The sequence below is a fragment of the Scyliorhinus canicula genome, chromosome 3, assembly GCF_902713615.1.
Source record: "Scyliorhinus canicula chromosome 3, sScyCan1.1, whole genome shotgun sequence".
NCBI lineage: Eukaryota > Metazoa > Chordata > Chondrichthyes > Carcharhiniformes > Scyliorhinidae > Scyliorhinus > Scyliorhinus canicula.
Window position 1 is genome coordinate 147,510,100 of NC_052148.1, and position 27,117 is coordinate 147,537,216.

The 27,117-nt window shown below is 46.5% G+C and overlaps 1 protein-coding gene across 2 annotated transcripts in view; it reads right to left on the minus strand.

Moving 5' to 3' along the window:
• Nucleotides 1-27,117, minus strand: part of stim2b (stromal interaction molecule 2b) — a 189,546-nt gene that overhangs the window by 25,060 nt on the left and 137,369 nt on the right. For both annotated transcript variants that reach the window (XM_038791448.1, XM_038791447.1), the window contains exons 5-8: nucleotides 14,086-14,197; nucleotides 11,375-11,490; nucleotides 3,025-3,202; nucleotides 1,517-1,694 (exon numbers count right to left, since the gene is read on the minus strand). In XM_038791448.1, the coding sequence (XP_038647376.1) occupies nucleotides 1,517-1,694; nucleotides 3,025-3,202; nucleotides 11,375-11,490; nucleotides 14,086-14,197 (584 nt within the window). The remainder of the gene's footprint in view (nucleotides 1-1,516; nucleotides 1,695-3,024; nucleotides 3,203-11,374; nucleotides 11,491-14,085; nucleotides 14,198-27,117) is intronic.

Consider the following 27,117-nt stretch of genomic DNA (forward strand, 5'->3'; position numbering starts at 1 on the left):
ATTAGATATAAAGGGTGCAGGTAAGGAAGATTGGGAAAACCTACGTTTGCTCATTAAAAAGTCTAAGACTGGGTGGGGGGGCTCCATCAAAAAATTAAGAGCGAGAACACTCGAGAGCGAAATTGGGAAATATTTCTTCATGGAAATGATGGTAGAAGTTTGGAATGTTCTTCCAGAAATAGAAATTGATGCTAGATCAATTGTTAATTTGGGCAGTACAGTGGCGCAGTGGTTAGCACTGCTGTCTCACGGAACTGAGGTCCCAGGTTCGATCCCGGCCCTGGGTCACTGTCCTTGTGGAGTTTGCGCATTCTTCCTGTGTTTTTGTGGGTTTCGCTCCCACAACCCAAAGATGTGCAGGCTAGGTGAACTGGCCACGCTAAATTGCTCCTTAATTGGAAAAAACAAATTGGGCACTCTAAATTTATTTATTTTTTTCTTATAAATTTAGAATACCCAATTCATTTTTCCCCAATTAGGGGCGCTTTAGCGTGGCCAATCCACCTACTCTGCACATCTTTGGGTTGTGGAGGCAAAACCCACACAAACACGGGGAGAATGTGCAAACTCCACATGGACAGTGACCCAGAGCCGGGATTGAACCTTCGACCTCTGCGCCATGAGACAGCAGTGCTAACACTTTGCCACTGTGCTGCGGGGCACTCTAAACTTATATTAAAACAAAGATCAATTGTTAATTTTAAAAAGAGGTTGATTTTTTTTTTAAATCTGAAAGTATGAAAAGATGTGAGACAATGGTGAAGATATGGAGTTAGGCTGTAGGTCAGCCACGCTCTCACTGAACGGTGGTACAGGTCCAACGGGCTAAATGGCTTCTTGTTCCCAAGCATGAAAAATTATGGTTATGGGTAAATGACTGAATTTGTTCCTTCTTGCAGAGTAGAAAGGTTTTACTATGAATGAAATTGATTCTATTCGCTTCCAGTCAAATTTTAATCTCCCACACTTGAAGATTAGTATTTCCAACTGGAGCAATGGATATGTAAAGTGAAAAAATGAAGAACTGTAATATTTTGGAAGAAATTGTGTTCTGCGTTTGGAAACCCCCTGTAAATTGTTGAATTTGCTTTCTGCTTCAGTTTTAATGGAATCAAGTCGGTTTTTAAATAGCAAAATAATAAACATAATAGAAAAAAAAATGCAAGACTTGAAATTTCACCAACCTCAAGATGTCCCAAAGCAATTGTACTCCCTCAATACTAAATGAAAACAAGAGTCCACCTTGATCATGTGGGGTGGTGCTGGAATTCCTGGAGCTCTTGGCTCAGGGATGAGTGTGTTACCGCTGACCCAAGGTTGATACCAATTTCCAGCACAACACCAACATAATTTGTTATTTTAGCAGAAACGTTCTAGTAATACAAAGGACCCATGCTGCAGTGAATTGCCACCATACTGTTGTTGAATACCTCAGCAATTATGGCTGGATTTCATTTGCCTCAGTTGTTACCATTTTAAATTTACATCAGCTCTTATAATAAGAAAATGTTTGTACCTGTACAAGCTCCTGTTCTGCATATTTCAGCCGGCTGAGTTCAGTCTCTGAACCCTCTCGCAGCTCCCTCAGGCGCTGTGCCTCCCGCTTGGCATCATTTATTTCAGTTTTCATTTTTTGTTCTAAATTTTGCTTCTCCACTTCCACTGTTCGATTTTCTTCCTGAGCTTTTTGAAGTCTTCATTAGGGTGAGGGAAGTAAGAAAATCAAAACAATAAAATGTTGCCTATTCACAACTGCTGCCACCTACAAATAGTCCCTTGAGCTGTCCTACTCTTAATGTCGCGTACAATAGTGACAAGTGGAGATCATGAACTGAGCTGGCTCAAGTGTTGACTTTATTCCTAATGACTAAGTTGCCATAAATACAACAATGGGAAAAGGATATTGTCTGCGGTTGCCTGAAGATTGGTTTAATTTGGACATGTTGCACTTTCAGCGTAAAATGTTAGGAAGAACCTAATTGGAAATGGGGGCTTCGAATCAAACACTATTTTTTCAGCATCCATTTAAAACATTTGAATATAATTGCAGGGTACACCTGCTTATTTCTGGAGTTAGTTGTTGTAAATGAGTGTTCAATGTTTTCTTAGCTTAGCTACTACATGTCGTTCAACATCTCTGGATAAACTGGATTTAGCATTTTGCTCAAAAAAATGTGCCATCTTTCAAAAAATTCATTTACAGGATGTGGGAATCACTGGTTAGGCCAGCATTTATTGCCCATCCTTAATTGCCCTTCATTAGCTGTTGGTGAGCCCCGCTCTGGAACCGCTGCAGTCCCCGAGGTGTAGTATACCCACATTGCTGTTAGGGAGAGAGTTCCAGGATTGTGACCCAGCGACAGTGAAGGAACGGTGATATGAAATGAAATGAAAAATGAAATGAAAATCGCTTATTGTCACAAGTAGGCTTCAAATGAAGTTACTGTGAAAAGCCCCGAGTCGCCACATTCCGCCGCCTGTTCGGGGATATGTTTCCAAGTCAGGATGGCGAGTGACTTGGAGGGGAGCCTCCAGGTGGTGTGGTTCCCAGGTATCTGCTGCTCTTGTCCTTCTAGATGGTAGTGGTCGTGGGTTTGGAAGGTGCTGCCTGGGGAACCTTGGTGAGTTACTGCAGTGCATCTTGTAGATGGTACTCACGGCTGCCACTGTTCATCGGTGGTGGAGGGATTGAATGTTTGTGGAAGGGGTTAGATAACCAGCAAGGGGTTAGATAACCACTGCAAACCTGAATTTTAAAAATGAAATCACCTGACATAACCTAGCATAGCTTTAAACTGCCACAGTAGAAAGGACATGGAAATGTGAACATTTAGTTATTCACAATTCAGGGAAATAAAGGAACATATTACATCTCAAGACTTGCACCTTAAAAGGTTTAAGCTGTGATAGGGAAGGGCGCAGCTCTCTCTGGAAGGACATACTCCAGTCATTTCTACTTATCTTTGGGAAGTAAACTTTGAATATCTGGCTAAGATTTTATTCCCACCTTTGCTCTAATCTCACCTCGCTTGAAATTCCATCAGGCTTTCCTCAGCTCTGTGCAGACTGTCCAGTTCTTTCATCATCTTTGAAACATGTTCTTTTGAACTTCTGTTTTGTGTGTATGCAAACCAACAGCCACCGATACCAACCACCATGGAAATAGCGAGAATAAAATCCTTCAACCAATTGTGGCGAGGACCTGCAAAGCAGAAACCACCAGGAAGGCAAAAGTTCAGTGAGCTATTAAACATCTGTAATAATTGAATCATTCAGTTGTTTTTCTTTCTGCACATCTTTTTTAAAGTCACATTAATTTTTCAGTGCATTACTCTTAAATATGTTTATTTTAAGGCTGACATACTTACCAGGAACATATACATAAATGTAAATATACAGACATTACAAGGGGAACCAATGTACAGTAGAAGTTTACTGCAATATCATCCCAACAATTTGCCTGCAATGTTTGCTGCAGAGAAAGGACAATTTATACTACTTACCTTGAGTGGATAAATCTAAAAACCTTAACTTCTCTGTAAACATTCAGATAAAGGTACCTTTTCCAACTCTGTAGTTGTTCAAAGGAGTATTGGCCACCAAGAGTATATTTGTGTTTAACTTCCTCGTGCGAGTTTTCTTTTCATTCAGTTTTACAAAAAAATATATAAATTTAACTTCTCAGAAGTGCATGGTGAGAGCAGAACTCATGTTCACAGATTGTTGGTTTTAGCTTCTGGATTACTCTTCCAGTATCATAGCCACTGCACCCTTCATATTAGAAATGCAGATTTGGACTCGCTGCGCTCAATCCTCTGAGTAATAACGGGCCAGATCATCCTTCAGGGCCACAGCTGTCAGCAAACTATAGCGACATTGGACACTTTCCGTGCCCCCTCTCTCCCTCTCAGTAGCCATGAGGCTGGTTTCACGATTTTTTAGAAGCACAAGTAAACCTCGCGTCGGGAATTTGGCCCATTGGAGAATCGCGGAGGCCCCGGAGAATACCGGGTCAGGCCACCCAAAGAATTTGAAATAAAAGAGAAAATGCTGGAAAATCTCAGCAGGTCTGGCAGCATCTGTTGGGAGAGAAAAGAGCCAACGTTTCGAGTCCGATGCCTCTTTGTCAAAGCTAACAGACAAAGAAAGTGGGAAATATTTATACTGCGGAGTGAGAATGAAAGATGAGTCATAGCCACAGAAACCCAGGGAAACCGGCTGCTAATGGCCACAGAAACCACCAGGAAGGAGTGCTAATGGCAGTCCCCAGAGAGAACAAAAGATGTGAAAGGTCGAACAGCAGGGAAACTAACATCAGAGGAAAACTGTAGGTGTGGTGAGAGGGGAAGGGGGAAGCAAAGAGGATAAAGGTTAAGGAAAAGAAAGAAATGGTAAAAGACAGTTGAAATGAAATGGGATGAAAACAAATGGGTTGAGGTGGGGTAGAGCTGATCATCTGAAATTGTTGAATTTGATGTTGAGACCGGAAGGCTGTAGTGTGCCTAACCGGAAGATGAGATGTTGTTCCTCCAGTTTTCGTTGAGCTTCACTGGAACATTGCAGCAGGCCAAGAACAGACATGTGGGCATGGGAGCAGGGTCTTCAAAGAATTTGAACTGTGAGCTGAAATAGGAGGAAGGCTTTAAGACGTTTTTCCAAAAATAAAACTTCCTGCCTGGTTCACAGGAACTAACACTGGCTTCAGTGGGTTGGTTAGTTATCTAGGCAACGGTTTTTGGATGGAATGTTCATGCTGCCCAATTTAGTAACATGCCAGGACAAATGCCCTTGCGTTTTTGTGGTGTACCAGAGGATATGTTATGGCAGCTGTTTTTCCAAAGTCAACCATTTGCTGAGGCATGCATTCTATAGCCAAGGACAAGTTACTGAAAAAGATGCCACAGACAGTTCCGAAAGAGCTCATCGTCCAATATCCGTTAAGAAGAGAGAGAGAAGAAAATCTGGTGACTCAAATCCTATAGAATGCAGGAAATCTGTGTAAGTGGGAGGATGAAGACCAAACAACCCCATTAAGGGTTATAATCACTTTTCTGGCTGAAAGCAACGGCAAAATAACCACAGAAATTATATTTGCAAAACAGCATAACAGTAATAGCAATAATACTGTTTGCTGAAAGATTTTCTTTAGTCTGCTCAGTATATGGGCCAGCACTTCAGTGTATGGTAGTTGAAGATCACTGTGATTGTTAGCAAGTGATTCAATGTACTCCTCAATGAACGTGACGGGGAAAAAAAATCATGGTGGCAGAATTATCGCCATTGCAATTTATGGCTGAAGATTTATGTCGGCATGATTTGGGCAGAAGGATCCATTTTCTTTCTACAGTCCACAGTAGCCAGGATTTAAACAGGCAAGATCAATCCATCACACTACACTGCCAGAATTGTAATGAAGTGCGATCCGCTTTTGGTTTATTGTTTTTAAACAAATCCATCTGGAGTTCTCAGCAATTTTTTGAAGAAGATCATAGACATTGTTTGAAAAAAAACTGAAAGGAAGGGGCTCCAGCTCGAGGAGTTAATGCTGAAGATTTTGCGGATGTTCCTGTTTTTACACAACACTTGCTCTTATCTCATGTTGCTCGGGAATGTGAAATCTACATTTATATTGAAGGCTTAGCAGTCTCCTTTTCCTTGTATTATGTTCCCTTAAATTTACCTCGGTCAGTGTACTTAATTACAGAATACTTGGAACAAAAAGACCTGAACACGCGCATGATACTAAATTCTCTTCAATGTTAATCTCATCGTTGCACCCAGGATTTCAGTTGAATCGCAAAGCGTCCGATAATATTACAAACATTGAAGAAATATTTGACATTTAGTTCACTGCAAAATGCATCATCCCATCCATATAAAAATACATCTTAGACCTGAACCTGCAGGTTTTCTGGCTCTAGTTGGTTTCTGTTCTTCTCCAAGGGCAGGCATAATAACACTTCTGCATCAGCACGACACATTAGAGTTTGGGGCTGCAAGTACAAAAGTAGCTCAGCTCCAAGATGCTACAGCAAGCCCCGGTGAGGTATCAAGTTACTCGTATATACATCTAACAACTATTGCACACAAGGGGTGGGGATTCTCCGTTTCTGAGACTAAGTGTTGATGCAAAATTCGTGGACTTCGATGACAGCAAAATTGGCACTACACCTAGACTGATTCCGCTATTGTTAAGGGGCCAGCACCGACGCCATGTCGAACAGAATCAATTCTAATGAGAGATGGTGCCGGATTTGGCGGTTTCGCGATTGACACTCAGGAGGCTGACAAGCTGCAGCCGCATATATACACTTCACTCCCCACATACACCATCCCAACCAACAAGATGTAATCGAGGAGAGCAGCCCCAAGTTTCGCAGATGCAGAGCTCGAGACCCTCCTGGACACTGTGAGGAGAGGAGGATGACCCTGTACCTCGGCCCGGGAAGGAGGCTGCCAGCCGCCGCCGTGCCTAAGCGCAGGTCACAGAGGCGGTCAGCACCCTGGGCAGCGTTGTCCAGACTGGCCAGCTGCGCCGAAAAAAACTGCACAACCTCCTCAGGGCGGCCAGGGTGAGTTGGCAGCACTGTGTCCCCGGCACCAAACATCCCCCCCACCCACCTACCCCACCCATAACCCAACTGCACCCCCCCAACCCAGAGGGCAGGCGAACCCCACCCTGCAGCACATATCGGCACCCATACCGGCCACCATGGTCCCCCGAGCTTCATGCGTCCTGCATGTTTAATGCTCCAGGAGAAGACTGGGCACAACAACCGGAAGCGTAAGAAGACAGGAGGGGGACCGCCGGGCCTGCGGCTCCTCACTGTGGCTGAGCAGAGAACCCTGGATGTGGTCGGCGACCCAGAGGAAAGGGGGGTCGCAGAGGTGGAATTCGGCCGCGGGCGAGGAAGTGAGACCCTGCTGAGTTGATGTTCCCCATGACAGTGATTTTCCGTCACAGTTGTCTCCAACACCCTCCACCATCCCGGAGACACTCACCTCGGTTGGGCACTTTAGTGAAGAGGCTCCTGGGACACTCTCTGGTGCTCATCACACAGCTGATCCGGTACATCAGGTGGAGGTAGGAACATCCGGGGGGGGGGGGCGGAAGGTCCAAGAACTAGCTGCCGTCCAGGCTTCCAGCTTCTGGCACAGACATTCCCATCAATCTTTTCAGAGACAGGGACTACATGAGGGATTGTCGGCGAGCATCCAGTACCTGCACATGCAGTTGGAGGAGTCCAATCGCATGCAGGAGCAGGAGGTGGTGCCGACCATGTGAGCCACCCAGGCCAACACCGCACGGGTAGCGTCAGCGGTGGAAGCTTTGGGGGCGACGGTTTCGGCTATGGATCAGCATGTCCAAGGCCTGGTGCATTCTGTGCGGGCGTAGGCCGAGGCCCAGGGCAGGGCTGCCGACATGGTGCAGACACAGGAGGTGGCTCAGTTCCAGAGGGAGATGGCACAGTCACTGGCTGATGCGACACAACCTAGAAGGGGGTGGCACAGTCAATGGGTGATGCGGTGCAGTCCCAGATGGAGACGGTTCATACCCTGTGCTCCTTGACGGCGAGCATGCAGACCCCGGCCGAGACCAGAGCGGGCATCCAGGTAGTGGGGAACCTCAGGGAATAGCTCCCTTCGCACCCCATCCCATGGAGTGGCCAGTGGGCCATCGTGCACCCTGAAGGAGGAGGAGGTGATGGCGCAGGTGCCAGTGACTCCCACAGGCGAGGTGCCGGAGCACCGCAGCACCTCAGAATCTCTTCTCCTCCCTTCTCTCCCTCGTACCGCCCCCCCCCCCCCCCCCCCCCCCCCCCGGTGAATCTGGTGGGCAGCGGGTTGGCAGAACACCCAAGTAGCAGCTTGCAGTTGGCCCGGTCGCCCCAGAAGACTGTCGCGAACGGGGACCCAAGTCGTTGGGCAAGAATTACAGCAGGCCACCTCCACTTCTGCTGTACCATCTGGGGAACTAAAAAGACTTAACATTAGGTCCCGTAAGGCCAGAAAGCTAGACACCAGTTACGTTGGCATGGGTGCAGGGCACTGTTTAGTTATGGGGCTAGGGCACTGTTTAGTTATGGGGCTAGGGCACAGACGGTGTATATATTTGTTCACAATAAATACCTGTTCCCACTGTTACAACCTGCCTCGGTCATCATCCTCCATACCATGGACCTGACCCGCTATTAGTCTCAACCCAGGGCCCACAGCCCGTAGTGCGGCATGGATGTATCACGGAGGATGTTGCAGGCAGGGGGGAGGGTTCCCCCTAGTTGGTAAACCTGGAGGCGATCAGAGCGTCCTGTGCGCATTGGCCCTGGCGAACACGTCATGCGGCCTCCCTTGACTGCCTGGGCCCCATGTTCTGCCCATCTTCATCCTCCCCTGCATCCTCCTCGTCGGACAAGGCCTAGAGTTCCTCCTCCACCAGCACATCACCCCTCTGCTGTGCGATGTTGTGAAGGACACAGCAGGCCACCACAATGCGGGCAACGACCCTCTCAGCATCATACTGGAGGCTCCCTCCAGAGCAGTCCAGGCACTTGAATATCTTCAGGAGGCTGAAGCACCGTTCGATCACGGACCTGGTCACTGTATGGGCATCATTGTCGCAGTCTACGCATCGGTCTGTGGATAGGTAGGTGTCATCAGCCACGACCGCAGTGGATAACTCATGTCACCCAGGAGCCATGGGGAGTGGGGTGTCTCGAACATGTCAGGAATCGAGTGTGCCAGGATGAAGGTGTTGTGCACACTGCCCGGGTATCGGGCTCAGACATGCAAGATCCGCATCCGATGGCCACAAATCAGCTACACGTTCCGAGCGGAACCCCTTTCGGTTTGTGTAGAGTGGCCCGTCATCTGCAGGTGCTCATAAGGGGGCATGCATCCTGTTGATCACCCCTTGCATCCGGGCATGTCGGTGATGGTGGCAAACCGCACTGGCCGGGCAGCCTGATGGGCTCAGTCCACATTGAAATGGATGTATTGTGCCGACTGGGAATATAGGCCCTCCGTGACAGCACGGATGCACCTGTGCACCGAGTTCTGAGAGATGGCGGACAGGTCCCCACCCAGCACAGGTCCTCGAATGACAGGGCCCCTCCCACCCCAGCCATCCCGGCCATTGTCAGCCCAGCAGCCCACAGTGACTCCGCCTGTGTCCTACCTACTCTCTCTCCCTCATCAGCCATCAAGCCGGTTTCACAATTTTTTAAAAGCAGAAATGAACCGTGCCGTTGGGAACTCGGCCCATTGGAGGACGAGAATCGTGGAGACCCTGGAGAATACAGGGTCTGGCCCGTTAATGACATGCAAACAGTATTTACTGTACATGCATTCTGGAACGCATTGACGCCGTTTTTGAGGTGAAGGAGAATAGCGATTTGGCGTCAAAATGGGGCCTGCTGCAATTTTGGCGTCGGAACCTACCCAATCGCGTTTCCCAATTCCGGCCAACGGAGAATCCTGCCCAAGGTGTGTGATTTTTAAAAAAAACATAATTTAACAGAAATATTGGCAATTCCGATGATGGCAATTCCAAGTTGAGAACTAATCCTTTTTGGCAAGATTGTTTCCTTTTTTCAAAAAAAAATGGAAAACTGGCGTTTTTGTTGCAATAACAACCTTTATTGGCAGTAGCAGATTCTCTGAAGAGCTCAGCGAAACTGTTTCCAAGCTGTACAGAACTTTAATACAATTCACAATTCTGTTGTTTGTTGTTCAGCTTCATCGTGGCTCAAACATTCACAATTCTGCTCATTTTATAACATTCTTTTACAAACGTAGTCAACGTTCCAATTCTCTTGGTGCCTTAATTACTTAAAAGAAAATTAGACTGTTTGTAATAACTTAAGAATTCAGTATCAAGGTCTGGCACTGCTATCTCGTGCTATATGATGCCACCGATGGTTAGTAAGCTTGTCAAAACTATTTGCCTGATATTTCTGCAAGGGCTCTTCTACTTTTCTGCCAAAACTTTGCTGGAAACAATAACAAAATTACATTAAAGCTCGTTTCACTCATTTTCCACCCAAACTACAGAGGATGATTTGCCGAAATCCAACCTCACCATATCAAGAGGGTCCAAGCATCCTGAGATGTGCAGTAAAGTATTAGATGTGTAGCAACAGTGCCACCTAATGGGCAAGCCAATGAGTAGCTGAGGCATACAGAACTGGGAGTTCCCAGGTATAATATACTGGGCAGGTTGGTGTCAGACAACAACAGCAGCAAGTACAAAGAACAATACAGCCCAGGAACAGGCCCTTCGGCCCTGCAAGCCTGTACCAGTCATGATACTAACCTTGGCCAAAACCCTCAGCACTTCCTAGTGCCGTATCCCTCTATATCCATCCTATCCATGTATTTGTCAAGATGCCTTTTGAACGCCATTAATATATCTGCTCCCATAACCTCCCCTGGCAACGCGTTCCAGGCACTCACCACCCTCTGCACAAGAAACCTGCCTCGCACATCTCCTCTAAACTTTGCCCCACGGACCTTAAACCTATGCCCCCTGGGAACTGACCCCTCCACCCTGGGAAAAGAGTGCCTGCCCATTCACTCTATCCATGCTCCTCATAATCTTGTGGACCTCTATCAGGTCACCCCTCAACTCTGTCTTTCTAATCAAAACAGTCAGAGTCCACTCCGCCTCTTCGCATAGCTAACACCCTCCAGACCAGGCAACATCCTGGTTAGCCTCCTCTGCACCCTCTCCAAGGTCTCCACATCCTTCTGGTAGTGTGGCGACCAGAATTCTGCACAACATTCCAAGTTCGGCCGTACCAAGGTTCTCCAACTATAGCATGACTTGCCAGTTTTTATACACTATGCCCTATCCAATGAAGGCAAGCATTCCGTATGCTTTCTTGACTACCTTGTCCACTTGTGTTGCCACTTTCAAACATTTGTGGACCGGCACGCCCTTTTCTCTGACCTTCTATATTCCTAACAGTTTTGCCATTTACTGTATATTTCCCCTCTATGTTAGACCTACCAAAATGCATTACCTTACATTTGTCTGCATTAAACTCCATTTGCCATTTCTCTGCCCAAGTCTCCAACCTATATTTGTCCTGCTGTATCCGCTGGCAATCCTCAACACTCTCTGTCACCCCACCAATCTTGGGGTCATCCACAAATTTACTGATCAGACCAGATTACAATTGACCCGACCTCAGCTCAACTGAGTTATGAAGGAGAGAGACAAAACTAAAGTTTCTACTTCTGGTCAGTCTGTGCCAGCTCACACTTGACAAATGGCTAGACATGCAGTGGGAGATGGAATTAATTCCCATTGCGAACCCATAAAAAGCTACTGAACATTTAAAAAAAGAATCAGGCCATCTTAACAAACACTCACGTATTGGAGCTCCAAATAGCACAGCATCCAGTGCCTTCAGCTGGATCTTCTGTCTGTGGCTTCTGTCAGTGATTTTTAAATTCGAGACCATAAAAGGAATCTCATTCACAGCTAACCTGCAAGGCAAACACAACACATCACACTTATAACGGAGGGCTAGATAACACTAACGTAGAATTAATCTGTACAAGGTAGGACAACTTATTTTGTCATTTTTCTTCTCTCTGATCTTATAGAGCTTCGTTTTTACTGGGCTGAGGTTCCATGACCGGCCCTCCAAATATTCACCAAGGTGACCACTCTTGATGTGAGCCTTGTTGGTGAGGTTCGACGGGCTGATTTGGCTTGAGTATATCACTTTAATGTAGGCCTCTCTCAAACAAATAAAAATTCACTTTCCAGTACGAGTCACTAGGCGAGAAATCGGGCCTGTCAGCAGCACCTGTTTCTCGGATGGTACGAGAGCACTTAAAGCTTTAAATGTGTGGCTGTGGTGCACAAGCACATAGCTGTAGTACATCGCACTGGGCACCATGTTGGTGAGGACATTAGCACATAGCTGTAGTAAATCGCACTGGGCACCATGTTGGTGAGGACATTAGCACATAGTTGTAGTAAAGCGCACTGGGCACCATGTTGGTGAGGACATTAGCACATAGCTGTAGTACATCGCACTGGGCACCATGTTGGTGAGGACATTAGCACATAGCTGTAGTAAATCGCACTGGGCACCATGTTGGTGAGGACATTAGCACATAGCTGTAGTAAATCGCACTGGGCACCATGTTGGTGAGGACATTAGCACATAGCTGTAGTAAACCGCACTGGGCACCATGTTGGTGAGGACATTAGCACATAGCTGTAGTAAATCGCACTGGGCACCATGTTGGTGAGGACATTAGCACATAGCTGTAGTAAATCGCACTGGGCACCATGTTGGTGAGGACATTAGCACATAGCTGTAATAAATCGCACTGGGCACCATGTTGGTGAGGACATTAGCACATAGCTGTAGTAAATCGCACTGGGCACCATGTTGGTGAGGACATTAGCACATAGCTGTAATAAATCGCACTGGGCACCATGTTGGTGAGGACATTAGCACATAGCTGTAGTAAACCGCACTGGGCACCATGTTGGTGAGGACATTAGCACATAGCTGTAGTAAATCGCACTGGGCACCATGTTGGTGAGGACATTAGCACATAGCTGTAATAAATCGCACTGGGCACCATGTTGGTGAGGACATTAGCACATAGCTGTAGTAAATCGCTCTGGGCACCATTTTGGTGAGGACATTAGCACATAGTTGTAGTAAAGCGCACTGGGCACCATGTTGGTGAGGACATTAGCACATAGCTATAGTAAATCGCACTGGGCACCATGTTGGTGAGGACATTAGCACATAGCTGTAGTAAATCGCACTGGGCACCATGTTGGTGAGGACATTAGCACATAGCTGTAGTAAATCGCACTGGGCACCATGTTGGTGAGGACATTAGCACATAGCTGTAGTAAATCGCACTGGGCACCATGTTGGTGAGGACATTAGCACATAGCTGTAGTAAATTGCACTGGGCACCATGCTGGTGAGGACATTAACACATAGCTGTAGTAAATCGCACTGGGCACCATGTTGGTGAGGACATTAGCACATAGCTGTAGTACATCGCACTGGGCACCATGTTGGTGAGGACATTAGCACATAGCTGTAGTAAATCGCACTGGGCACCATGTTGGTGAGGACATTAGCACATAGCTGTAGTAAATCGCACTGGGCACCATGCTGGTGAGGACATTAGAGTGCCTGCAGTGATCCTCCCCTCATGGAATCCCTACAGTGCAGAAGGAGGCCATTCGGCCCATCCAGTCTACACCAACCCTCTGAAAGAGCATCCTAACTAGGCCCACTCCCCCACCCTATCCCTAACCTAACCCCACCTAACTTTTGGATACTATGCAATTTAGCACGACTAATCCATCTAACCACTAGAAGTATGCAGACTAAAGCCCATATTCATGTTGTGTCACTGCCTAGAGCTTGTTGGTTAATTCTGGATGTGGTATGGTTCTTGTCTAGTGCTAACAATAATGGATTGTTCAGTAAAGGGATTGTTCAGTAAAGCTATGAGACTTCAGAAACAATTCGCGTTTCAAGTCAAGTTAAAACTTAGGGAAGTAATAGCTACTAAAGGAAAGAAAGAAAGGACTAGTGTTTACGTAAGGTGTCTTTCAAATCTTCAGGATGTCTCAAAACATATTAGTCGCAACAATTTATTTTCAGAGTGCAGTCACTGTTCTCTTCAGCAATATTTCATGAAAGATCAATGAGTTGAATGATAACAGGTTGTGTTTTGGTGGTCGTAACTGGGGGATGAAATGTTGGCCAGAACACTGGTAGAATGTTTCTGCTCTTCTTCAAAACAGGGCAATGAGAGAATTTATATCGCACGGGTTAAACATTTGGAAATACCACCGTTGCTTACATGGAGGCTAAGGACCTATGCAAGGTGAGCCTGCTCCAGTCTGTAAATTACACAATAATTCTATGTAATTATTTTTTTCAAATAAAGCTATTGCGTTCGCCCTCTCATTTCATGAAACGAATAATTAACTGGAGTCATCTTCTTCAGCCTTTAGTTTGAAAGACATTTTCATCGTACTCAGAGAAACAGAAAATCTAGCAGCCATCCGTTTCCAACAAAACTAACCTGGGTAGGTCAACACCCCGAATGTTGTTTTCCTGGAAGATCTTGGCGTATTGCGGCAATTCCACAAAGTGAATTAACCAGTCCATTGTTTCATCTACTGTCCAATTGTATACTGCAAGAGAAAAAAAAATACATACTCAATGATAAATCAAATATAAATTCATAGGATTACAATAGGGTTTACATCACAGGAACAGGCCTTTTGGCCCAAGCAGTCTTAATGCTCCTTCCCTTCTTTTCTCACTGAAACCTGCCATGATAACCATCTATTCCCTTTCCCTCCATCGTATGTTTGTCTAGCTTCCTCTTAAAAGCATCTTTACTATTCGTTTCTACCACTCCACATGGTAGCGAGTTCCATGTTCTCACCACTCTTTGGGTAAAGGAGTTTCTTCTGAATTCCCTGTTGTATTTCTTCATAACTGTCTTATATTGATGGCCTCTAGCTATGCTCTTCCCCACAAGAAGAGACATTTTCTCTGCATCTACTCTATAAAATCATTTCACAACTTAAGACACTCTTCAGCCTCCGTTTGTTCCAAAGAGAGAAGAGACGCAGCTAGTCTATCCTTTCCCGGCATGTATACCCATGCACTTGGTATCACCCTTCTAAATCTTCCCTACACCCTCTCTAGTGCCTCTATCTCCTTTTTGTAATATGGAACCAGAACTTCACACAGCTCTGTAAATATAGACTAACCAAATTTCAATAGGATTAGCATAACTTCCCGAATTATTTCTATCCCTCCAGAAGTAAAGCTTAGGGCACGATCTTCCCAAAAGGGAACAAAGTCCCCGGGCGAGCGCAATTGGCTACATGTTTCCCGACACTTGCAGTGCTGAGAAACGCGCGGCTATTGAATGCAACTCACGTTGAATAAGGGGACTAAATGGAAAACGTGCGGCCAAAGCTGCACATGGCCCCGTTTTTTACAACGGGGAACTCCGCTAGCCGGAACTCCCTGTTGTAGCAAGAGATGGCATCCCGATCTCCGAGCCCCCCCCCCCCCCCCGAAGCGATCCACGATCTTTCTCCTCCCCCCCCACCTCCCCCCTCAGCCCGAATGCAACATGGGAGGGCCCCCCGGCACCCCCCCCCCCCCCCCCACACCCCAACACCCACAGCAGGAAACCCCGGCCCAATCGCGCATGCATAGAAAATGCCAGCTTGGCACCTTGGCAGTGACAACCTGGCACCCAAGTGGTACTACCAGCCAGCCACCCCAGCAATGCCACTTGGGTGCCAGGTGGTCACTGCCAGAGTACCCAGGCAGCACCAGGAGTGCCAGAGAATGCAGCTGGGGGCCTCCAATCCCATTGCAGACCCCTACGAGTGATAAATAGGCAGATTTGCCAAAAACTGATCCCGCCCACTGTGTCCAGGATTCCCCTTGCAACGTCTCGTGAGATTGCATTGAATCTCGCGAGGCTTTGCAGGCCGGGTAGATCTCAGGAGCGGGGTCTCCCGGCTTTCACCGGCTATGCTGCACCGCAGTGAGCTGTTTTTCCGGCGAAGCTTTACCGGAAGATTCCGACCTTAGTGTTTGGTTTTAGTTTGCTTTTTTAATGGCCCTGCTAACTTGTAGTGAATGTTAGTGACCGATGAATTTGTACTCTAAGATCACATTGTTTGTCCATCCCAGAGACGTGCACCCTCCAATAGCATAAGAACACAAGAATTAGGAGCAGAAGTAGGCAACTCAACCCTTTGAGCCTGCTCCGCCATTCAATCGGATCATGGCTAATCTCTTCCTGGTCTCAAATCCACCTCCTTACCCGTTCCGTAAAAAAAAACCTTTAACCTGTTTTTAAAATCAGAAACATATCTTTCCTTCTTGAAACGATTTAATGATTCAGACTCCAGCGCACTATGGGGCAGCGAGTTCCACAAATTCACCACCCTTTGCGAGTAGTTCCTCCTCATCACAGTTCGAAATCTACTGCCTCTCAACCTATATCTGTGACCTCTCATTCTAGATTGCCCCATATGGGGAACATTTGGTTTACGTTTATTTTATCAATCCCTTTTAGTATCTTATATACCTCGATCAGATCCCCTCTCATCCTTCTGAACTCCAGTGGGTAGAAGCCCAAACTGTTTAATCTCTCTTCAAACGTAAACCTTTTCATCCCCAGAATCAATCTGGTGAACCTCCTCTGAACTGCCTCCAATGCCACCACATCCTTTCACAAATAAGGAGACCAAAACGGGACACAATACTCCAGATGTGGTCTCAGCAACACCCTATACAATTGGAACAACACTTTTCTACTTTTATACTCCAGTCCTTTTGCAATAAATACAAACATTCCAGTTACCTGGTTTAGCACACTGGGCTAAATCGCTGGCTTTTAAAGCAGACCAAGGCAGGCCAGCAACACGGTTCAATTCCCGTACCAGCCTCCCCGAACAGGTGCCGGAATGTGGCGACTAAGGGCTTTTCACAGTAACTTAATTGAAGCCTACTCGTGACAATAAGCGATTTTCATTTCATTTCACCTTTTTAATTATCTGCTGCACCTACATACTGACATTCTGTGATTGAACAAAGACACCCATATCCCTCTGCCCAGGATCATCTTGCATCTGCTTTCCCTTTAGATAATAATTACCTTTCTATTTTTCGGCCAAATTGGATAACCTCACACTTATCTACATTAAACTCCATCTGCTACATTTTGGCCCAATCTCCGAGCCTATCTATATCCGTCTGTAAAAACGTTATCTCTTCTTCACTGCCTGCTTTCCCGCCTATTTTAGTATCATCCGCAAATTTTGCTATGTTATCAATAAATGGTTGCCTTATTCTTCCCAGCAAAATGCACTATTTTATATGTAGTGTTTAATTTGCAAATTATTTGTCCATTTTGAAGTTTGTTAATGTTGCCCTCTAATTTGTTGCAGTCTTCTTCAGAATTGATTATACCTTCCCTCCCAGATTTGATCTCAAATTTGAGTCAATAAAATCAGATAAGAGGGCAGCACGGTGGCGCAGTGGTTAGCATTGCCTCCTCACGGCACTGAGGTCCCAGGTTCGATCCTGGCTCTGGGTCACTGTCCGTGTGGAGTTTTCACATTCTCCCCATGTCTGCGTGGGTTTCACCCTCACAACCCAAAGATGTGCAGGGCAGGTGGATTGGCCACGCTAAAGTGCCCCTTAATTGGAAAAAATGAAATTGGCTACTCTAAATTTATTAAAATAAAATAAAGTCCCCATGCAAGGTCGGCACAGGAATTGCCTGGGAAGTTTCAACTTTTGCCAATTTCCTGCGCCTGGAACCATCCAAAACCGAGATTTAAAGTCAGAGACTTTGCATGGTTGACACTCTCTTGGAAGAATAGTTACCGAGGAAAATTTAGACGAATCAATAAAAACAATTGTAGCCCCATGGTAACTATGATACGGACTGCTGCCTGCACTATCCCCTCCCCCACGCAAACTCCCTGCCCCAATCCACCTCAACTCAATCTAAGATGGTATGCAGCTTGGAGAACTTGGTGATATTCTCAATGCACCTGCTCCCCGTCTTTCTGTGTGATACAGGTTGGAAGGCGCTGTCAAAAGAGGCTCATCTTGTCGATGGTAAACATGGGCACTGGTGATGGAGGGAGTTAATGTCTAGTGTGGTGGGTGGGGCATCAGTGAGCTGATTGCCCTAGATGCTGGCAAGCTTAGTGTTGTTAGAGCTACATTCATTCAGGTAAATGAAGCATCTTCCATCACACTCCTAATTTGTGCCTTGTAGATAGTGGACAGGTTTTGGGGAGTTGGGAGTCAGTTACTTGCAGAATTTCCAGGCTGCGACCTGCTCTTGTAGTCACAACGCTGATTAAGATTTTGATCACCAGGGTGTTGATGTTGGGGGATACAGTGATGATAATGCCATTGCATGTCAGGGGGAGAGGTCAAAGGCACAGGTTTCATTGATATCATTGAATCAGGGGCTGGTTTAGCACAGTGGGCTAAATGGCTGAATTGTAATCCAGAAGAAGGCAGCAGCCCGGGTTCAATTCCCGTACCGGCCTCCCCGAACAGGCGACGGAATATGGCGACTAGCGGCTTTTCACAGTCACTTCATTGAAGCCTACTTGTGACAATAAGCGATTATTATTATTATATTATTATGTTCAGAGTCCTTTTATTGGAGGTATTCATTGATTGGCACTTTTAATGTTCAAGCCAAACTTGTCATTCAATGGCCCAAACCCAAATGTTGGCCAGGTCTTGCTGCATGTGGGTTTGAATGAAAGTGAACACTGTGCAATCATCAGTAAACATCCCCATTTGACCTCATGGCAGTGCGGAGGCTTAAGAAGGTTGTACGTAGGACGCTATCCTGGGGAACATTTGCAATGATGTCCCGTGACGGAGATGACTGACCTCTAAGACCATCCTCCTTAAGGGAGGTACACCTCCAGCCAGTGGAGAGATTTCGCCCACCAATTCCCATCGATTTCACTTTAATGGTATGTTATGGAGATGGGGTTTGGAGAGCAGGTTGTTACATTGTAGATGGAATGGGTGGTGAGAGACAGATGTTGCTGATCAGTGGGGCGTTTCAAACTTTCTGAAGGGTTTTCTCCTATCCAGTTTATAAATGCGGAGCCTTTAAAAACGGATATAGAAGTGTTCAATTCCATTTGAACTGAATGGTATGATCTATTCAGTATTTTATATATGCTATTTTAATACACCCACACATAACTGCCCACTCCTCAAACCAATCAACTGCCACTTCTCTGAAGTCACGAATGGGTGATGGACAATTATTGCTTAAACTGTAGTGCAGAAAGTCTCCAGTAGAGGGGGGCCAAATCCTTGACAAGCCAGGCCTAACAGTGCAATTTACGGATTAAATATTTTCAAGTTACATTTGATGCAGAAATACACTGTTCATCGTAACAAATAACATTGAGCAAATTTGCCCAGCAATTTATAATTTTAAGATCATAAATAACATGTCATAGCTCAGCACTCTATTATTTATGGGCTTCCGATCTTCGGGTAAACATTCTCCAAGGCGGCTTTCAAGACACAGGACAACGCAGAAATGCCAAGCAGAAACTGGAAGCCAAGTTCCCCAGGCATGAGGACGGCCTCAACCAGGATCTCGGATTATGTCATATTATATGTAACCTCCACCTACTGCCCGGGTTTGCAGAATCCTATTAACTGTCCTGGCTTGAGACAATTCATAACTCAATTACCTGTCACTCACTCCACTCACTGTCTGTTCCTGTAAATATTTGTTTACCTGTAAAGACTCACATTCCAACCATTCTTCACATTCCAATCTGTAATTATCTTGCAACTGTGTCTCTGCCTGAATAAGCTGTGATTGTGAACCTGCCTCCACTTCACCTGATGAAACAGAGCTCCGAAAGCTTGTGATTTCAAATAAACCTGTTGGACTTTTAACAGGTTTCTAAACTTCTTATTTATGGGTGCACAGTAGCACAGTGGTTAGCACTGTTGCTTCACAGCAACAAGATTCGATTCCCGGCTTGGGTCACTGCCTGTGCTGAGTCTGCACGTTCGCCCCATGCCTGCGTGGGTTTCCTCCGGGTGCTTTGGTTTCCTCCACAAGTCCCGAAAAACATGCTTGTTAGGTCAATTGGACATCCTGAATTCTCCCTCTGTGTACCCGAACAGGCGCCGTAGTGTGGCGACCAGGGGATTTTCACCGTAATTTCATTTCAGTGTTAATATAAGCCTACTTGTGACAGTAATAAAGATTATTATTAATATTCTGGCTCTCACTATTGCATTTATTAACTCCTCTGAAGAATTAAATGTTCAAGTTATGTTAATCTTTAATGATAAAATCTCTAACTTTCAAAAATTACTGATGATTAATACAGAATTAGAGGGAGCAGGAGACATGTTGAATTAACTTTTTTTTAAAAGTTTGTCTTCTTTTTGTGGCTAGAATATTGTTAAAAGTCTTGAACATGGTGATTATGTAACAGTCAATAAGGTTGCAATCTCTGATTGTACTTCAACCCAGTAAAACATAGCACTGTTAATCAGTTAAATCCTCTTTTCTGACACCAAAGCCCAGAATTAGAATTCCAGTCACGTTACCCTCCCTCCTCCAATCACATGGTGCAAAGCGGTACAGCATTTGTTATGGCAATGCTAATACAAGATACAAACTCTAGTCGTAAAACACAAACCAGTTATATTGGCCAAGCAATAATCTTCAATGTGCTGAAACCTTTCATCATAATAAGTCCACGTCCAGTCAAACCACCATTATTCAGTAAATTTGTCGCAATTATTCCATCGTTTTTTTATGACAGCCCACCATTCTAATCTGCACAGCTTTTTCCTTACAGCTATTTTCTGATTTTTGTTACACTTTCATCCCTGATAAAGGGATCCTGAAGATTGATTTGTGCGACGTGTACCAATGGTAACTTTCTTCAGTTCAAACCTTGTTCTGAATTCTTTGATGCCAATGAATGAAAAGAAACAGAACGTTTTGGATTTTGAACTCCTGCTGCTACTGAAAACCTCCTGCACATTCTTCCACGCTTGTTAACATTACACTCCTCTATAATCTGCTTTGTTTGATTAATAAAAATTAATTTACCCAATGTGGGCATTGCTGGCTGGGCCAGGATTTATTGTCTATCCCTAGTTGCCCCACAGAAGATGGTGGTGAGCTGTCATAGAACATAGAACATTACAGCGCAGTACAGGTCCTTCGGCCCTCGATGTTGCGCCGACCTGTGAAACCACTCTAAAGCCCATCTACACTATTCCCTTATCGTCCATATGCCTATCCAATGACCATTTAAATGCCCTTAATGTTGGCGAGTCCACTACTGTTGCAGGCAGGGCATTCCATGCCCTTCCTACTCTCTGAGTAAAGAACCTACCTCTGACATCTGTCCTATATCTATCTCCCTCAATTTAAAGCTATGTCCCCTCATGCTAGACATCACCATCCGAGGAAAAAGGTTCTCAATGTCCACCTATCTAATCCTCTGATCATCTTGTATGCCTCAATTAAGTCCCCTCTTAACCTTCTTCTCTCTAACGGAAACAGCCTCAAGTCCCTCAGCCTTCCCTGATAAGATCTTCCCTCCATACCAGGCAACATTCTGGCAAATCTCCTCTACACCCTTTCCAATGCTTCCACATCCTTCCTATAATGCGGCGACCAGAATTGCACGCAATACTCCAAATGCGGCCGCACCAGAGTTTTGTACAGCTGCAACATGACCTTATGGCTCCAAAACTCAATCTCTCTACCAATAAAAGCTAACACACCGTACGCCTTCTTAACAACCCTCTCAACCTGGGTGGCAACTTTCAGGGATCTATGGACATTGACACTGAGATCTCTCTGCTCATCCACACTACCAAGAATCTTACCATTAGCCCAGTACTCTGTCTTCCTGTATTCCTTCCAAAATGAATCACCTCACACTTTTCTGCATTAAACTCCATTTGCTACCTCTCAGCCCAGCTCTGCAGCTTACCTATGTCCCTCTGTAACTTGTAACATCCTTCCACACTGTCCACAACTCCACCGACTTTAGTGTCATCTGCAAATTTACTCACCCATCCTTCTACGTACTCCTCCAGGTCATTTATAAAAATGACAAACAGCAGTGGACCAAAAACAGTTCCTTGTGGTACACCACTAGTAACTGGACTCCAGTCTGAACATTTCCCATCAACCACCACCCTTTGTCTTCTTCCAGCTAGCCAATTTCTGATCCAAACTGCTAAATCACCCTGAATCCCATGCCTCCATTTTTTTCTGCAATAACCTACCGTGGGGAACCTTGTCAAACGCTTTACTGAAACCCATATAAACCACATCAACTGCTTTACCCTCATCCACCTGTTTGGTCACCTTCTCAAAGAACTCAATAAGGTTTGTGAGGCACGACCTACTCTTCACAAAACCGTGTTGACTATCTCTAATCAAATTATTCCTTTCCTGGGGCGAAATGCTCCGACCCCCAGCAGGGTCGGAGAATCGCCCGGGGCCGCCGAAAATCCGGCCCCCGCCGTGGCAGATATTCTCCGCCCCCGGGAAGTTGCGGCGGTGGGAATCACGCCACTCCGATCGGCGAGGCCCCTGCGGCAATTCTCCGGTCCGCGATGGGCCGAAGTCCCGCCGCTGGGAGGCCTCTCCCGCCGCTGAGGTTTGAACCACCTCTGGTGGCGGCGGGATCAGCGGCGCGAGCGGGCCCCGGGGTCCTGGGGGGGGGGGGGGGGGGGGGCGCAGGGTGATCGGACCCCGGGGGGTGCCCCCACGGTGGCCAGGCCCGCGATCGGGGCTCCCCGCTCAGACTCCGGGCCAGTGCCCTGGGTGCACTCTTTCTCTTCCACGGCCGCCACGGCCTCTGCCATGGCGGAAGCGGACGAGAAACCCACATCGCGCATGCGCCGGTGGTAACATCAGCGGCAGCTAGCCGCTGACGTCGCCGACCGGCGAAAGCCTTTCGGCCAGCCCCACTGCCGGGGGCACCGGTTTTTTGCGCCAGTCTTCTGGTGCCAACCGCTCCGGCGCGGGGCTAGCCCCCAAAGGTGCGGAGAATTTCCCATCTTTGGGGAGGCCCGACCCCGGAGTGGTTGGCGCCACTCCCCTACGCCGGGACCCCCCAACACGCCGGGTACGGGAGAATCCCGTCCCAGATGATTATACATCCTATCTCTTATAAACCTTTCCAAGACTTTGCCCACAACAGAAGTAAAGCTCACTGGTCTATAGTTACCGTGGTTGGCTCTACTCCCCTTGTTGGACAAGGGGACAACATTTGCTATTCTCCAGTATTCTGGCACTATTCATGTAGACAAAGATGACTTAAAGATTAAAGCCAAAGGCTCAGCACTCTCCTCCCTAGCTTCCCAGAGAATCCTAGGATAAATCACATCCGGCCCAGGGGACTCATCTATTTTCACTCTTTCCAGAATCGCTAACACCTCCTCCTTATGAACCTCAAGCCCTTCTAGTCTAGTAGCCTGTATCTTAGTATTTTCCCCAACAACATTGTCTTTTTCCTGTGTGAATACTGACGAAAAATATTCATTTAGCATCTCTCCTATCTCCTCAGACTCCACGCACAACTTCCCACTCCTGTACTTGACTGGCCCTACTCTTACCCTAGTCATTCTTTTATTCCTGACATATCTATAGAAAGCTTTAGGGTTATCCTTGATCCTACCTGCCAAAGACTTCTCATGTCCCCTCCTGGCTCTTCTTAGATCTCTCTTTAGGTCCTTCCTAGCTAACTTGTAACTCTCGAGCGCCCTAACTGAACCTTCACGTCTCATCTTTACATAAGCCTCCTTCTTCCTCTTGACAAGTGTTTCAACTACTTTAGTAAACCACGGTTCCCTCGCTCGACCACTTCCTCCCTGCCTGACAGGTACATACTTATCAAGGACATGCAGTAGCTGTTCCTTGAACAAGCTCCACATTTCCATTGTGCCCATCCCCTGCAGTTTCCCTCCCCATCCGATGCATCCTAAGTCTTGCCACATCGCATCATAATTGCCTTTCCCCCAGATATAACTCTTGAATCACTGCAGTTCCTAAGCGTATATACTTGCTGTTAGACTTTGTGCTGTTAGGGGCTGGTTTAGCACAGTGGGCTAAACAGCTGGCTTGTAATGCAGAACAATGCAGAACCCAGCAGCGCGGGTTCAATTCCCGTATCGGCCTCCCTGAACAGGCACCGGAATGTGGCGATTAGGGGCTTTTCACTTCATTGAAGCCTACTTGTGACAATAAGCGATTATTATTATAGGGAGGGAGCTCCAGGATTTTGACCCAGTGACATATTTGCAAGTTTCCAGGCGGTGGTGTTCTCATGTATCTGCTGCCCCTGTCCTTCTAGATGGCAGTGGCCATGGGTTTAGAAGGTTCTGCCTAAGGAGCCTTGGTGAGTTACTGCAGTGCAGTTTGTAGATGGTACACACGGCTGCCTTGTCGGTGGTGGAGGGAGTGTATGTTTATGAAAGGGTAGCAATCAAGTGGGCTGCTTTGTCCTGGATGGTGTTCAGCGTCTTGAATGTTGGAGCTGCACTCATCCAGGCAAGTGGAGAATATCCCATTACACTCCTGACTTGTACCTTGTAGATGGTGGACAGGCTTTGGGAAGCCAGCAGAATTTACAACCTCTGACTTGCTCTTGTAGCCACAATATTTATATTGTGGACCAGTTTGCTTTCTGGTAACTCCAGAATGATGATATCGGGGGATTTCAGCAAGGGTAACGCCATTGGATGTCAAGGGGAGATGGATAGATTCTCTCTTGTGGGAGATGTGCCTGGCACGTGTAATATTGCTACTTGTGGCATTGCTTCATCATCCACATTTTGATCCTCTGATGGAGAGCTCACTGAAGCAGCTTAAGCCTAAGACACTACCGAGGAACACTTGCCGAAATGTCCTAGTACTGAGATGACTGACCTTCAACAATCACAACTACCTTGTATGGCTCCATTGAAGAGTCGTTCTCTCTCCTTCCCCTCCCCCCCCCCCCCCCCGCTATGAGGTGAGGAGTTGACTGGCCCAGTGAAATCCAAATCGAGTGTCAGTGAGCAGGCTACTGCTGTGCAAGTGGATCTTGATAGCGCTGTCCATGACACTGTGCTTCAAGTGGCTTATGATCAAGGGTAGACTGATGAGGTGGCAATTGGCCTGATTGGATATGTCCTGTTTTTAGTAGACAGGACATACCTGGGCAATTTTCCACATTGTAGGTTACATAATACCAGCTTGGTTAGGGGCACAGCTAACCCTGGAGCACAAGTCTCCAGAGTGACTGCCTGGATGTTGTCAGGGCCTACAACCTTTGCCGTGTCCAGTGACTTCTTCCGGCATTTCTTGATATCACGTGGAGTGAATTGAATTGGCTGAAAATTGGCATTTTTGATACATAGAACAGTACAGCACAGAACAGGCCCTTCGGCCCTCGATGTTGTGCCGAGCAATGATCACCCTACTCAAACCCACGTATCCACCCTATACCCGTAACCCAACAACCCCCTCTTAACCTTACTTTTTTTTAGGACACTACGGGCAATTTAGCATGGCCAATCCACCTAACCCGCACATCTTTGGAATGTGGGAGGAAACCGGAGCACCCAGAGGAAACCCACGCACACACGGGGAGGACGTGCAGACTACATAGAGACAGTGACCCAGCCAGGAATCGAACCTGGGACCCTGGAGCTGTGAAGCATTTAGGCTAACCACCATTCTACCGTGCTGCCGGGGTGGAGGAACAAAGAACAAAGAAAATTACAGCACAGGAACAGGCCCTTCGGCCCTCCCAGCCTGCGCCGATCCAGATCCTTTATCTAAACCTGTCTCCTATTTTCCAAGGTCTACTTCCCTCTGTTCCCGCCCATTCATATACCTGTCTAGATGCTTCTTAAATGATGCTACCGTGTCCGCCTCTACCACCTCCGCTGGTAAAGCGTTCCAGGCGCCCACCACCCTCTGCGTAAAAAACTTTCCACGCACATCTCCCTTAAACTTTCCCCCTCTCACCTTGAAATCATGACCCCTTGTAACTGACACCCCCACTCTTGGGAAAAGCTTGTTGCTGTCCACCCTGTCCATACCTCTCATAATTTTGTAGACCTCAATCAGGTCTCCCCTCAACTTCGTCTTTCCAACTAAAACAATCCTAATCTACTCAACCTTTCTTCATAGCTAACACCCTCCATACCAGGCATCATCCTGGTGAAGCTCCTCTGCACCCTCTCCAAGGCATCCACATCCTTCTGGTAATGTGGCAACCAGAACTGCACGCAGTATTCCATAAGACCATAAGACATAGGAGCGGAAGTAAGGCCATTCGGCCCATCGAGTCCACTCCACCATTCAATCATGGTTGATTTCAACTCCATTTACCCGCTCTCTCCCCATAGCCCTTAATTCCTCGAGAAATCAAGAATTTATCAATTTCTGTCTTAAAGACACTCAACGTCCCGGCCTCCACCGCCCTCTGTGGCAATAAATTCCACAGACCTACCACTCTCTGGCTGAAGAAATTTCTCCTCATCTCTGTTCTAAAGTGAGTCCCTTTTATTCTAAGGCTGTGCCCCCGCGTCCTAGTCTCCCCTGCTAATGGAAACAACTTCCCTACGTCCATCCTATCCAAGCCATTCATTATCTTGTAAGTTTCTATTAGATCTCCCCTCAACCTCCTAAACTCAATGAATATAATCCCACGATCCTCAGACGTTCATCGTATGTTAGGCCTACCATTCCTGGGATCATCCGTGTGAATCTCCGCTGGACCCGCTCCAGTGCCAGTATGTCCTTCCTGAGGTGTGGGGCCCAAAATTGCTCACAGTATTCTAAATGGGGCCTAACTAGTGCTTTATAAAGCCTCAGAAGTACATCCCTGCTTTTATATTCCAAGCCTCTTGAGATAAATGACAACATTACATTTGCTTTCTTAATTATGGACTCAACCTGCAAGTTTACCTTTAGAGAATCCTGGACTAGGACTCCCAAGTCCCTTTGCACTTTAGCATTATGAATTTTGTCACCGTTTAGAAAATAGTCCATGCCTCTATTCTTTTTTCCAAAGTGCAAGACCTCGCACTTGCCCACGTTGAATTTCATCAGCCACTTCTTGGACCATTCTCCTAAACTGTCTAAATCTTTCTGCGCCTCCCCACCTCCTCAATACTACCTGCCCCTCCACCTATCTTTGGATCATCAGCAAACTTGGCCAGAATGCCCCCAGTCCCCATCTAGATCGTTAATATATAAAGAGAACAGCTGTGGCCCCAACCACTGAACCCTGCGGGAACACCACTTGTCACCGGTTGCCATTCCGTAAAAGAAACTTTTATCCCAACTCTCTGCCTTCTGTCTGACAGCCAATCGTCAATCCATGTTAGTACCTTGCCTCGAATACCATGGGCCCTTATTTTACTCAGCAGTCTCCAAATGTGGCCGAACCAAAGTCCTATACAACTGTAACATGACCTGTCCACTCTTGTACTCAATACCCCGTCCGATAAAGGCAAGCATGCTGTA